At 39.3% G+C, this 15617-nt stretch overlaps 1 protein-coding gene across 2 annotated transcripts in view; it reads right to left on the reverse strand.

Moving 5' to 3' along the window:
- SBNO1 (strawberry notch homolog 1) overlaps positions 1 to 15617 on the reverse strand; it is a 35447-nt gene that overhangs the window by 18083 nt on the left and 1747 nt on the right. For both annotated transcript variants that reach the window (XM_040610824.1, XM_040610829.1), the window contains exons 2-10: positions 10596 to 10729; positions 9836 to 9940; positions 7771 to 8080; positions 5487 to 5587; positions 4232 to 4328; positions 2922 to 3082; positions 1791 to 1924; positions 1551 to 1641; positions 461 to 622 (exon numbers count right to left, since the gene is read on the reverse strand). In XM_040610824.1, coding sequence (XP_040466758.1) covers positions 461 to 622; positions 1551 to 1641; positions 1791 to 1924; positions 2922 to 3082; positions 4232 to 4328; positions 5487 to 5587; positions 7771 to 8080; positions 9836 to 9940; positions 10596 to 10727 — 1293 coding nt within the window. In that variant the 5' untranslated portion in view covers positions 10728 to 10729. The remainder of the gene's footprint in view (positions 1 to 460; positions 623 to 1550; positions 1642 to 1790; positions 1925 to 2921; positions 3083 to 4231; positions 4329 to 5486; positions 5588 to 7770; positions 8081 to 9835; positions 9941 to 10595; positions 10730 to 15617) is intronic.

The following is a 15617-nucleotide window of genomic DNA, read 5'->3' on the forward strand; positions in this document are numbered from 1 at the left end:
GGTAGCAGTAGTAAATTGTAAACTTAAAAGACACTAGAATTTTCACTACAAACTTACAAAAAGTATTTAGCTAGTAAGCATTAAAGAGCACAACTACCAACACTTGACTTCTTTAAAATGCTGTTGATACTCAAACTTTTTAAAGAACTCACTGGAGAAAATTTCAGTATAAACTTAAGGTTCTTAAACATCATATCTTAACTTGATGTGGTTTTTTATAGAATAAGCAGAAGCTTCACTCTTGTACCAGAGTTGTGTGGCAACAATATCATGGCAATAGATTTGGCACAAAGTTTGTAGAACTGAAAGTCTAATGTCAGAACGCGCATACAATTGATTACTGTCACAGATAAAGAACAATACCTAAAACCACCAGCAAATAAAAATACAAGATTGTCTGAAAGATGTAAGCTTAAATAGCACTTTGGCTACAATCAACTGAACTCCAGATGAAGGATACGACTCCATCAAAGTCTTCACCACACCAGTGAAGCAGCTGCTTTAATCTGGTTTTGTATTTACCACCAGACTGACTTTCACCAATAAGAGAAGAATAAGTAGCAAAGATGACACCTTTCTTCACGCTTCCGTTATGTTTGGAAGAAATTTTCCCATACTTGAACTGCAATAAAGAGATAAGAAATTACAGGAATTATTCAAGAGAGATCCCCTCCTCAGACCCACCTACCATATGATAAAGGGATGCTGGTGGTCTTAACCTTAAGGTGTGTGTACTTTGAACTGCCTGTATCCCTACATCATGACTAGGGCATAGCTGGCACGTGGCAATGGGGTTAAGTGGTTATAGAGGGCCTTACTTAAATATCTACTTGAAGACGACTAGATCTGAGACTTTAAAACAGCCACGCTCTCTTACTACACGATTTCCTTAACTTAAATATAATTAAAATTTCTGTTTCAATGCATCCCTTAGAGCTAATGGGTCAGCTGCTACAGTAAGTGACAATTTCAAAGCTTTACTGTATTTTAATAATTAAGACTTAAAGCAAAAGTATTAACTTAAACCAAAGTTCAGTGAATTCAACCAGTAATCACACTTCACAATTTATGTAAGTGGCTAATCCTGAGCAGAGGCACAATCTCCAAAAATAACTCCACACCCTGCTGCTGATTTAGTAAATTATGAAGTCTACTACTCAAGTATTACATACAAAAAAATGTTACATATAAAATGTGCACTGAGAGATAGAAATGAAAAAAATTAAAATGCTACGAAGTCTGAAAGATTTAAAGAATGTATCAGGTTCTAGAAAATACTCTACTAGTAGTGTCAGTAGTGGCTTGAAGAGTAACATTTTTTTTACAAATACCACATGCTAAGACCTAAACCTACAAGGTGCCTATTTACATGATTAACTTAAAGCACTGTGTGGTTCTCCATAATACTAAGGCCTGTCAAACAAGACTCAAGACAGCAAATTTATTGAAATTAGTACATTCTTGCTCTTAAAACAGTCAACATGCACAACTTGTCACACAAGCGTACCTAAAGTTTTGCCTCAACTGTACATAGTAAAAAGTTTCCACACCTTGTTTAATGAATGAACCAATATGTTTTTTGCTCCGATATCTCTCAAATCTCTTTCAGCATCATATTTCAGATCATTTGACACGCTAAACCTGAAGATAGAAAACAAAGCATATATTCTGTAAGTTACAGCCCAAGTTCAAAAAGCAGTTGCTATAACACTTGCCAGAATACAGATTACACTGAATTTAAATACTATAGTCACTAGAGTGTCTGCTCTAACAAATCCTGACATACTTACCAGACTGCTCTTTTTCTGCCTAACAAGTAATTTTCATAGATTATTCCAGCTATGGTCCTTCCTTTTCCTACACCAGCACCATCACCTATCAAGAATCCAGCTCTGTCTCCGTTGGGCAGGAATGTTTCATGTTGCTGTAGGAGAAAGAACAGAAAACTTGTACCCATTCTTCAGCACACATGGATTGTCAGAAACAAGCAAACTTAAAACATCCTACTGGATGAGACCAGTGGTTTACCCAGCCAAGCTGCCTTCTGACAGCGGGAAGAGGGGATTTTATTTAGGGAAAGCATATAACCTTAACTGCTTTATGTGATCCATTCTCCCTTTCTTCTCTCAACACTTGGAACCGCTACACGTATATAATTTAGTGCCTACCACCAGAATGGCTGCTTGTTTTAACCTGCTGACACGCACCTCCACAGCCTTTTGTGGCAGCACGACTCAAGACACCCACTGCCTGTGCAAAGAAGTATTCTTCCCTCTGTTTTACACCAACCTCCTACCAGTTTCACCAAAGTTTCTGCTCTGTTCTTGTTTTTATGGGATTCCACTGCCTTCTAGATCAAAGAGACCTTGATTTCACTCTCCTTCATTTTTTGCCTCTCCAGACCAAGGCATCCCAGCCTTTTTAGCCTCTTTTCACGAGGCAACTTCTTTCCTCCTGTGAGCGTTTTAACTGACCTCTAACTTCCGCTACCTTCCTCCCTGACATGCAGTGTGCTGCATGCACATCATCTGATGTGGGCCCACTGAAGTTTAACGTCGCAGCAAAACAACACTCTGTTGTCTTCCCTGGACCCTTCCCAATGATGCCAGTGCTGGCTTTCTTAGCCTGCTCCTACTGCAGCCATTAAGTTATTTCAGAGAAATAACAAAAATTCCCAAGCTGTCCTTCCCAAGACAATTTTGAGATCAGCATCATGGGAGTGGTTTAGACAAAGCTTTCTTAGGTGTTTTACATCACTTTTGTCTGAACTCAAGCTCACCTGCCACCCGCTATTACAACTCAAACCTTTATGCTCTTATTATTTTATCTCCTTGTAAAACTGATGTAGCTGCATTTGTCAGATAGTAGTTTTTCTTCTTAAATTCTATCTTAGTTTTAAGCTGTACTAATGTCCAGCATACCTGGGCTGCGTAAGTGATTGCTTCAAGCTGCAAAGCTGACAACCAGCCACTGTCAATTGTTTCTTCTGATATTGATGTCTGGTACCACACATCAGGAGGAGTTACACTGGACAATGAGCTGGTTTCCACTACTGGGTCAGGATGGCGTAGACCAATTTTTACTGGTTGAAAAGGGAGTGGTAGTAAGGGAAAAGATGCAAAATAAACATGTGCTGCAGCAGCAGAACTCTGTATTCATATTTACCAAAACAAACTGCAACTGTCCATTGCAAAAGCTGAACTCAACTGTTTCATGGCAACACTACACCAAGCATTAAACAAACTGCATTGCATACAAAAGAATACATTAACCTGAATCTATATCATTGCAATCTTAACTTTGTTTCTCTTCTTACCACCTTCCCCCACTTTCTATGAAATTAGGTAAAATTCAGTTAATAGAAAATTAAGGTATTTGTGTACTTGACATGTTTGAGGGAAAAAAAAATGGTCTGAACCTCGCCATCCCAAAAGGCCAGAGGCAGCCTCAAGATGCCAGAATCACAAAAGCAGCATTCTTCTCTCTATTTATATAGTGCTGGTTTTAAGCAGTATGAGAGGAGAAAAGATTTAGAACAGACATTGTTTAATTGCTGACAGATCTCATCAGTGACTAGGAATTAACCGTTTCGCTACAAACCCCATGCAAAATTTATTGCCTTGCTTTTACACCAGGTCAGCAATGTACTTTGGAAACAAGTTAACAGCTTTTTGTCACTGATTACAATAAAGAGAAAGGAAGGAAAAAAAAGAGATGGCAGTTAAGAGCAGTAAAAGATTCACTTAAAAAAAAACCAACAAAACAAACCAAACCAACAACCAGACAACAAACACAAAACAAACAGCTCTCAGTCAGTCAGGAACAATGCAGGAAGAATGTGCTCATGGTAATTTCACACCAAAAGACTAACAAGATTCTGAAGTGTAGCAGCAACCACTTAATCCCTTTACAAAATTTTATCTGATGAGGCTTAAGTGTTTTAACACAGGTTAAAAAAAGCCTGATCTTGGTTCATCAACCTTATTTCTGAAACAAGCACTGCTCAAATTGACTAAAGAACTCCTTTTCTATTTAAGAAAAGTGTACCTTCCAAAGCTAAGTGCTATAGAAGAGAAAAATTTCCTAGGAAAACCCTCCATAAATTCAGGTGCTTTTTACTTGATTGAGATAGTAACCTATTTTTTGGTGTTAGCAACTACAGAAGAGAAAACAACAAATTAGCTCTCAAAACATTTCAGTCTTTTGACATTAAGAAAACATTAGGTCATACATTTTATTGGCATATACTCAGCGTAAGTTTCTGCATGGCCCATTTCTTCTTCATCTTCTTCCTCAGGTTCCTCCTCCTCTTTTACTGTTGGCACTTTCTAGAATAGAGAAATACCTGCATTAGTCAAAGAGCACACCGTTAATACTCCAAGTCCTGGATATTATCATGACAAGTGAAATGAGCACAAACTTGCACTTGAACATTTTAACACATGTACTAGATGAACCAGTGAGCAGCTGGGAAAACTACAGATGAAAACATACATTTCTTACACTTTAAACAAAGACACAAAGTCAGGGAACTTCCTCTCTTTTGCAAGGAGATTCAAGTACTCCAAACTCACATAGGCAGAATTTCCAAAGAAACACTTCCAACAGTGTATTAAATCCAAACTATGACTTAAAGAAAACTGCCTTAAACACACAACAGCTAGCTAACACCCAAAACCTAACTTTCAAGTGCTCCCATGCAGCCTCCTGCAGTTTCACATTCACTATGTAATTTCACAACTTTGGGAATAGTTACAATAGCCACAGTTCTATCCAGTATCCTCCAAAACCTAACAGCCATCCATTTTTTACCGTGATCTTGGTCACTGTAAGTATATGAATATTTTTAAAGTACTCGTTAAATGACAAATCAAAAATTTCACAATTACTAATTTAATGTTTAATACAAAAAAGTAATCTCAAAAATGCTTCTCTTCGCCAGTTGCTAAAGAGCACTGTTCATCACAAACTTCAACTTGATTCTAGCTATCAGTGAAAATGCTGAAATTGAAATGTTTACAGCATCAGAATATACTTTTATTACATTTACGAAATCCAATGATACTCAATTTATATCTTAAATCAAGCTGCCCAGAAGATCAACCATGCTAGATTAAGTCTTGTTTCCTCCTTGCTAGTTATACAAACGGGGATATTTTAAGAAAATGTCTTAAAACACAGAGCAATGATAGGCTTATCAGCTCTAACTGCAGCACACTCTTCTTTGGCCACACAATCAGGTTCTGTTAAGGACAGTAATTTCTTGACATTTCTTGTAATTTCCTATATCGGTAGTCTGCTCTAAACAGCTGTTTTAGTCATCTAACCAAGCATTCATCTAGTGGAGAAACCAACCTTTCGAACAAGCAGATGCACTTGATAATTCTACCACACAAAAGGCATGTATAACAACTGAAACCAGTCACAGGTGGTGTGGCCAATAAAATACACATTAATTTGGCAAATTAATAATTTGTATGACTTACCATAGTAGGTGAAAAACTTCTCATTTTAATATCATTTATCCATATTCTTGCTACCTCTTTTGTGGAAGCCTCCTTCTTCACTGCACCGTTGCTTAGATCGGCTACAAAATAAAAGCTGTGTTTTACAGAAATTCCCTCCAAACATCAAAACTAACATCCTTACCTATTAATGAGCTGGAAGAGAAGTTTAAAATGTCTAGTACCACACTGACGCTTCAAGAACACAATCAGTATTTTTGTCCAAATCAGAAAGCCTCTGAGCAAGGAGTTAAATCCTGTTCCTTCTTTGAAGGAAACAAACTTCCCATGCAATACCACCCACCACATCCAACAGCTGTGTATTTGTTTCAATATTTAAAAAAAAAAGTATTCTGGACCATTACCAAATCTATGCATAGTATTTAGAAATACTCCATCCTGTGAGCCTTTGAAGTTTAACAACAAACCAGAAAGCCCAGTGTTTCAACAGAAATTAATTTACCTGGTCTGGTGACATTTACTAGCTTAGGAGAAACTAAGATTACTTCTGTAAAACAAAAAGTCAACGCTTTGGACTCAATTGTTAGAAGTTTTTAACAGGATCCTTCAAGAAGATTGTTTATTAACTTTCCTGTCCTTAGCCACATTTGGAAACAACTGGCTATAGGGCTCACAACAGAACTAAAAAAATTTACACAAGGATAGATTTAAAACATTGAAAGCAGCTGTCAAGCTTCCATCATGCTGACAGTCAATGCATGCAATAAATTTAACATAATTTCCCCTAAAAACAATTAAGACAATTGCACAAATAAAGTTTTCCTCAAAGAGCCTGCATAATTTAACCTTTTAGTATCTCCCAATCTAGAATTCCTGCTGCCTGAATTACATGAAAAGATGATGTTTCCTTCCAAGAGCTTCCCTGCCCTTGAAATTTCTGCATTTTACCAATTATTTCTTTATAAGCACAAAGAAAGATCCAGAAGCACAAGCACACCAATAACATTAGAAATACAGCAGTTCTAGAAGTTGCATGTCTGCTTTTCACTTAATACAGAAGCTACAGATTCAACTGTTCTCTGCAGCTATGCCACTACAACAGCTATTGGGTATTGGTATCTTTTACTTATGTGCTTCTGTGGGTTTTCATTTAGCACAGAGCGGGTAAGTCAGTCCTCTAAAACCTCCTCCCCGTCCACTTCCTCACTCCCTTCACCCCTGGCCCCAACTTCAGTTGGTGTCTCAACTTCCATTTTTGTCAACCACTCCGTAACAGAAAGCAAGGGAACAAGGAGGCACATGCTTTTTGTTTCAGTCCTAACAGCCAGTTTCATTTACTTCCTAACAGCCAGTTTCATTTACTACGAACTATCTGCATATGAAAAAATAGGTTACTTCCAATCCCGCCTATAGAAGTAATAAATCTTATTTCAGAGGCAATGAAAACATAGTAATCCAGTAAAATCCAGTGTACCTTTCAGAAAAAGCTGCAACAGAGATGTTTTCAAACTCAACTGGTCTGATCTTAACCTCATGCTAAAACTAGAATGACTTCAAAGAATCAAATCACACACACACCCCCCCCACATACAGCTTTTCCCTTACATAAAGCTGACCCTGTAAGCTGTTCACATATTCGAAATAACATACAGGAAAGACTATGAAAAGAATCACATTATGAAGATTTGGAGTGTGGTAGCAAAATACTTGCAGCATTAAAGTCAACGCCACATTTAAGTAGCAAGATGGAAACAAACAGCAAGTTTTTAGGACTTAAGGTTTTAAACAATAGAACTGATGCCTCCCATGAAACATACAGGGACAGAGATTTTCTCTCTCAGGAGATGTTTTACAGGAACACCCTACCACGGGAGTACTAGTATGTACTACAACTCTAGTTTGTAAGGTGCCAAAAGAAATATAGTATTTATGAGTCATAGTTCCACAGCAGGTATACATCAGAACAAAAACGGATGTAGACTCAAGGAAGATAGCGAAATCAACTTCAGTCATGTCCATGAATTAGTTTTACCAATTTGCCAGCTGTAACCTAAAATGTCATTTGCCTCATTCCTTGCAGTAAATAAAGACCTTAATATTTTTTTTAAACCTGTCATTTTGTATCATTTCACCCTGAATTCTAGCACTACTGAAGTCAGAATAGAATCTACCAGGTTTTCTGGCACATTTCATTTTACTGTGATATTCTACTGATCAATGAAACTGCAAAATGTACAAAGATCTTCACATTACATTGTTTCACTATTTGTTCAAAATACTGTAATTACGAAAAAAGAACACTCACTTGCTGCTGTTGCTACTGGTTGGGCAATATTAGGAGGTGGCTTCAACTTCATGAGTTCATTAAGACTATTATTCTTCAGCAGATCTTTCAGCTGAATCTGGTCCTTTGAAGGTGTCGTGGTCAAGGCATTGCGAACTGCTGGTGCTGCAACCGAGGGTCGAGTAGTTGTGCTGGTCTGAATGATTTTTGCTACAGTGATAGTCTGCCTCGTAGTTGTAACAGGTGTTGTTTTTGTCATCACTATTGTAGTCCCCAAAGTTGGAAGCTGATTTATTTGATTCAGCACAAAGGTCGTGGTGGATGGTGGTTGCTAGCAACAAAGAACCAGGGATATTTTCAGAAGACAGAGGAAAAAACAGATTTTATTTGCCTTTCATCTAGAGCACAGGAATCACGAGTTTTCAAAGACACTTGTAATAAGAAATGCCTTCACATAACATGCTGAGGATGCTAGAGTAATTATCCTGTGCTGCAACAGTCTGAGCAAGAAGCATCTATCAACATATTGCCATAAGTATTTTTGAACAGTATTTTAAATTTTATTTTCAGGTAAGGGAAAGGAAATTAAAAAAACAGAATGAAGGATTCATCACCTAGGTACAAGACACAACTACTGCAGGTACGGGAACCCTGAGCTGAAGAGCAAGTAGCTGGACAACTGTCAGAGCAAACAGCTTGGATTACTTAAAGTGTATGTGCAGCTTTCAGACACACTATGCTACATGCACCTTTCTGCAGACCTGCTTTTTGTATCCTCAGTTCAGGTGCAACCGCCATGACTACGGTGCTCAGTTACCTGCAGCTAGAAAAGGTGGTACATGGTTCAGGTACAGGAGTCAAGTTTACGCAGCCCATGTATCTCCAGAATTTGCATGCAGGAGAAGTAAAAGGCACACAGGACACCTCAAAATGTTTTTCTGCATACTGCTTTCTCCTCTTTTGTGTCCCTTGTCATACAAATTCTATCAACCCACAGGTACACCAAGTTTCACAGTCTCAGTACAAACAACACTGAGATGATGGCCAACTGGCACTTTACGCTCCCACCTCTTTTGTTACATTGTACTAATATACAGTCTTGGGTTTACCTGGCAAGGTTTTGGTAGCCAGGGTGCTTCTGTGAGATGCCAGAAGCCTCCCCCACGTACAACAGTGCCAGTGCCAGCCTGCTACAAGACAGACCCGCTGCGGACCAAGGCCGAGCCAGCCAGCGATGGTGATAGCGCCTCTGGGATAGCATTTAAGGAGGAGTAAACACTGCTGTGTAATCAGCAACTGGGAGAGAGGAACTAAAACATGCGAGGAACAACTCCGCAGCCCCCCAGGCCAGTGCAGGAGGAGGCAGGAGGGTCTCCAGGCACCAGAGCAGAGATTCCCCAGCAGCCTGTGGTGAAGCCCACAGTGAGGCAGGCTGTGCCCCCAGCCCATGGAGCCCATGGCAGAGCAGATATCCTCCTGCAGCCCAGGGGGGCCCCGCACCGGAGCAGGGGGATGCCCGAAGGTTGCAGTGACCCTGCAGAGAGGAGCCCAGGCTGGGGCACATCTGCTGGTAGGGCCTGCAGTCATCTGGGGGACCCAGACTGTTTGTGAAGGACTGTGCCCTGTGGGAAGGGCCCATGCCGGAGCAGTTCATTAAGAACTGCAGCCCGTGGGAAGGGCTCGTGTTGGAAGAGTTTGTGAAGGAGCTGCTGGAGCAAGGGACAAGCACGATGAAGGAATGGCTGAGACAATGTGTGATTACACCGGGAGCGAAGCTGAGCCCAGGAAGAAGGGAGGGGTGGAGGGTAAGGTATTTTTAGATTTGTTCTTATTTCTCATTATCCTCCTCCATAGTTCAATTTATTGCCAGTTAACAAATTTCCCCAAGTTGAGTCCGTTTAGCCCATAACAGTAATTGCTTATCTCCCTGTCTTTTATCTTGACCCGTGAGCCCTTCATTGTATTTCCCCCCCTTCACCATCCAGCTGAGGAAGGGGATCGACAGAGGAGCTCTGGGGCACCTGGTGTCCAGCCAAGGTTAACCCACCACACGTACACTTAAAAATTTGACAGGACCAGTTCTTACCCGAACATTTAATAAGGCTGGAGTTGATACGGTCTCTGGTTCTTGTTTCACAGCAGCTGTGGCCTCAGTCTCCAAGCCTAGTTCTAATGCACTAAGTGGCACTGACTGCAGAGGAGAGAAAGCAAGCATGAGGAAAGACTCACACCAGCAGAGAAAAAACCCTTAAGACTAAAGATCCACCCAAAAAAAACGAAGTTAATGGGGAAGTCCTTAACTGTGTTCACGAACAAAGGTTTCATATATGAAAATAAAAATCATCATGTGGTTGAGTTCATATTCAAAGAATTTAAACATACAACACCTTGCTAGTTAACTGTGGTAGAAGTGTAATAGTTTTATTATGCCACTGTGCAACACAGTGCTGTTCCCAGTCTGTCTGAAACTGTTACACTCCTGCAGACTGACCGCTGTCATGGAGATTACACACCATATTACTCTTCTTACACATTTATAGGAGAGCAGCTAGACTCCATATTAGAGTTCTTCATGGACTCATGACAGCATGCCCCCATTTAACGCTCAGAAGTTAAGTATATTATGTTTATACTGACCTAAATAGTGTATTTCAGATTGCTTTTTTATGTAAAAGTTTAAAATTAATTAGCAAGTCATTTTCCAGTCTCAGTACTGTGAAGCAGGAAGTTTATGAAAGCTCCACATTCTTTAACCATTTGCTACAGAGACACCACCCTCCTCCCCACAAATACATCAAGTGCAAGTTCTTTTGTCCTCTAGCAAACACCTATGTTCTTGTTTTAACCTGCTGAACAGCTGGAGTTGGTGCTGGATTTGCAAGAACCACGTCCGGCGAGTCAATATCAAATAGATCATTTGGACTGATTCCACTCTCACTCAAAGCAGCAAGCAACAGGTCTTGTCCTGGCTCCACCATCTCTAAAAAAATTAGAACCATAAACACAAGTTAGATTTAATGTTGATTTATTTCATACACACACACTCATATTTAAAGCTCCCTTTCCTGGATTTAGGAGCATATGTCATGCAGTCTCTTGTATACAGAGTTTCCACTTTCTAGATTTGCTCCAGCTCTTTTGTTCATTTGTACATTTTCCCTCCGTTTTGTTTTTTAAAAATCTTTTCAACATACCCACTGGATTTAGAACCCAGAAGAATGAACCAGTTTACTACACAAAATGCTATCACATCCATAAACGTGAAAAGAAAAAAAGATGCCTTTTCTAGTTTTCATCATATTACATTTTTAAACATTATAAGAAATACCAAGAGGCAGAAATGGTGAGACTGTATTATGCTAATGATACGCCTTTGTCAGTGAAGCACGCTGCAGGAGGGAAGCACAATTAAAACTCATTTAGTTTATCTTGTAACAACAAGTTAGCGATAAAAAGCTTATAAAAACAGCTTTTATTTCTTGCTTGCCATTACATTAGGTAGTAATTCATTCATTGGAGAAATTCTGTTTTTGTGCACCGGGAAGAACAAGTGTTCCTCGATTAATAGTATGTTAACTACATATTAAATAGGACACTAACATCAGGTCACAGACTCCTTTATGTGTAGGACAAGCAAAATTAATTTCAAAAAGCTATTCTAGACAGTCTAAAAACTTACAAAAAAGCCAAACACTATGTTTTGAGATGAAGAGGGAGGATAATGTGCTTTGCTTCCTTAAGAAGGAAGCCCATTTGCCCCGGTACTAGGACAAAAATTTGATGAGCCCACATAACTTGAGCTATTCCTTGTATATTCTAAGCTACACCGCAAGTAAAAATTCACTTCATTTATTCTCCACACCCCCTGTAACACCCACTGGTAACAAAACATCAAAAAATAACAAAGCTGAACACCTACTCTAAAGCAGGCAGGAGGACAAAAATATTTATTGGCATTTTAGATACACTCATTCACAAACTCCAAAAGAGCATTCACTTGCTTATCCTTCTCCACATGCACAGCTAAGCCACATCCAGCTGCTTGGTCAGACACATTACTTAGCACTTTTGACAGAACAGGTAATTCCTGTAGTAAGTTAAGCCTCAGGCACTTAATTCTTATTCTTCTTATTTTTAGTCTGTCCAATAGTAGAGAGAAACCTTTCTTTTTAATGGACTAATACTGAGATGGTGGCACCGCAAGAAGTGGTGGATGTAAGGTATTGGGACACAGGGGAAGATGCTCTTTTTTTAAGCATTCAAGACTGTACCATCCAAAAGAATACCAAAGCAACAAACTAATTGGTGGGACGGCTACTGACCACATGCAGTCCCATTAAACACCACTTGCTGTGTCAGAACTAGACTACTTTTTTTTAAGAGGCATTTGAGGTGATCAGATAACTACAAACCAGGCCATTCTGCCAATTTATCAGCCGTAGAAAGTATTAAGAAATATTAAGACATCTAGCAGATTTAATTAACACGGCAGCTCCTTCAAAGGATGTCACCTCCCACTAGCCTGTCTCCTAGAACCCTGAACGGGTCAAGAAAAATGAGTAAGAACAGATCGTTAGCTTTACCTTTCAGAAGGATTAAGCCTCCAGTCTCAAAAAAAGGGCCCTACACATATATAATAATTGGGTAGGATAAATCCTAATTTTCATCAGACTAAAATACTAACAGTAATCATCATATCCAAGTTTTGAAGCTTACAACATTGTTTACTAATTAGAAACAGGTGAGGAAAAAGATTAAGTCTGCAAATGAAGTTTTAGTGTATCAGTACTTTTGGTATTAGGCTCTTCAGAACAGCCACTGAAGGTGAATTTCTCCACAGAAGGGGAATTAACACCGCTTACCCTGGCAAAGCAGCAGCTCCCAAACACTTTACAACTGTAATTTCACAGTATCAATTCAGGAAAAGAGGCATGAGCACTCTTCCACATAGTGCAACACCTTTGCTCAACAGTCAAATAAAAAATGCCTTATACAAAGGAAAAAATTGTCAGTTGTGTCATTATTTAGTCTGCACGTAGGTTTGATCACACCATCTCTAAAACAAGGTACGACCAAAACTTCGTTGAGAGGTAAGTGGCTGTACTGATTACAGGTATGGAAAACCAGAAGCTTGGGGCTGTTTACTTAAATAAAAACTAGGACAAAAAAATTACTCAAGATAACTTCCAGCCTACTCTTGCCATGTTAGAAGGCCTTTCTATGAAGTTGAGACTCAAAGCAAAACTAAAGCTAGAAAAAACCCCCCACGCCAACACCACACGAAAACAAATCTTCCCCCAACCGCCCTAAGATGGTGCCACAACCTATCTAGTCACTTCAAGTCAGGGTTAACACATCCACGATGACACTGACCTCGACATTTTTAGCTATTAAAAGCGTGATGGCTTGGCTATCTTAAGACAATTTGACTGAGTTCAGAAAAAACATTCATAGCAGTAATACTCTAATTGCTTACTTCAAAGTACTCCTAGATGACCAGTGATAGAAACTAGTGTAGGAATTCCTACAATTCCCAACAGAGCCAGTTTAGAGGCATCCCCTTTCTCAGCAGGGCTGCTTTCACAGAGGAAATCCCCCAGCTGCATCTCTCTCACACTAACCCCAATTTTAAGTCTTAAAAATTAGAAGTTGCTAACAATCCAGCAAGAAGTGAAGTAAAACAACAGCAATTGTTCATTTGTCTGTCAGACAGCTGGGACAATGAAAGTTTGACTAGTTTCACTTATTTTGTTTCTGTACACTAGGAACAAAGCTGCATTGTTTGAAACTGAAACAAAAGGAATTCCGAACTTCTAGAATTTTTACATTAAAAGTCACACTGAATACTTAGCACCAATTTTAGGCTTTGTGAAACTTCCAAGCACCACTGCTACCCTTTCACCCCCACCATTTTAATTTAGTAAGGACGTTAAATGAGGAGGGGAAAAAAAGTACAGGAGAAGCTGCACTGTGAGAGCTTAGTTTATTTTTTGTGACATATGCTAGTCAAGCCTAAAATGTTATCAAGCTGAAACAGCTCCATAATCTTACAAGGTAGGAGGCTCCTTAGTTAACATAAGTGAAAGTGACTTTATCAAGCTCTGCAGCCCAGCCTTGGCAATACTATATAAGGACCTGTTTGCCACAGCTTAAAAACCTCCAAAAGAAAATACTTATAAAAAAGTTGTGAATATTACAAGCTGTTCCCTGAGCGTTTCACCAGTCGAAGAACTGTTTGAGCACACAGAATCTTGCAGATAAGGTTGTCTATGTTTAGTCAGGCTGTCCAATGTCACTGAGCAAGAATGAACCTGTTAGATAAAACTAAAAAGATGTATTTATAAAATTTCCACAGCAGTATATCAATTATTTTCTTCCTATTGAGAAAAAAAACAAACTGCTGCCATTTCAAGGAGGACTATCAAAACACACCAAGCATTTTTGTCAGGTGCTCTTCTGCTGAGGAATATAGCCTAGAACTTTGATAAAAGGACAGTTTTTCTGCCACTGCACACTATGTAAATAATTTCCAATTTAAAGATACAAAAGCAGAATGCCATGTTTAATATTATGTCATGTATCCATGCCAACCTGGCTCTCTCCCTCCATTTTAGCTTTAGTACAAAGAAGCAAAACAAAAAAAGAAAAAAAAAAAGAGAAAGATTCTAAAACACATGTCAAGCAACCTGCTCTCGTTTCCCCCAAGAAAAATAATGGTAGAATCCTAAACAATGAAAAGGCTTTTGATTTTTAGGCTTGCGAGTTACATGTTGTAACACTGTATACCTAAAGCACTTCTTTAAAAACTGTAATCAACTCTCGCATCACAACTTCGCCTAAATCAAACATCACAATCAAGCAGACACAGCTATTCCCAAACCCTTCAGACATCTGGCCTCTGTGGCGTACCCAACCTGCAAACTCAGGTTTTAATGCCTGGCCTGAGACGCTCATTTAGTTAAGCAACTCTTGTTCTCCTTTTATTGGAAGGGTTTTTCCCACTGGCTTTCTGTGGAAAGCACGTCACCTGAACTATACTGGAAGCCATTTAAAATACCACACAAATACTGAAGTTGTAGAGAAAAAGAGATATAGCCCCCAAATTCTCCAGCTGCCTAAACTGTGAGCTCCCAGCAACCTGCAAATGTCAGGGCTCTGTTTCCAGCCTCTCGCCAACAGTGGTGTAAGGGCTGCTAACCCCCAATCCCACACAACGGGATTCTCTGGATATCCAGATGGGTTCCGCTCATCTCGCAGCTTTTGGCTCCAGAAGGCAACCTGGGTAACAACAACAAACAAAAAACCCAACCAACCCAAGCCCTTCTGCTCCTCTCCAGTCACCATCCAATCAAAGAGTAAAACACTAATTACTGAACTCGCCTATCCTTATGTACTTTAACGTCCAGACTAGTAGTTACCATTCCATTTAAATAAACAAAGTTAACTATTGATTTTTGCAAAAACTATTCCAATCCTGTAAAAAAACCCACTAGTTTTTCAAATACTGTTTCCCTCTCTAAAGTCAAAGCTTGTAAGGACGTGAGGTACAGTTGAGGATAATCCTGTGATATTCAACTCTGCCCCAAAGCTCTCTAACTCAGGACACACGTTCTGAAAATGCAAAATTCAGAACATTTTCAAAATTTTCAAAACATGAAGAGACTGATCAATGCAATGACTTAGCATGAAATCACATTTCAGACCAAATAGTTGGAGGTAATATTTAGCCAGTGATGAAAGCTCAAGAAATAAAAACCTAGAAGGGGTAGGAGCAATCCCTGTCCAAGCACTAGAACCCTTAAGTTTTGGCCTGGAAGTCAGTTGTAGGTGTACCTCAAGGCACAAGAAACATATTAACCACATCTGCT

The sequence above is a fragment of the Falco naumanni genome, chromosome 1, assembly GCF_017639655.2.
Source record: "Falco naumanni isolate bFalNau1 chromosome 1, bFalNau1.pat, whole genome shotgun sequence".
Lineage (NCBI taxonomy): Eukaryota > Metazoa > Chordata > Aves > Falconiformes > Falconidae > Falco > Falco naumanni.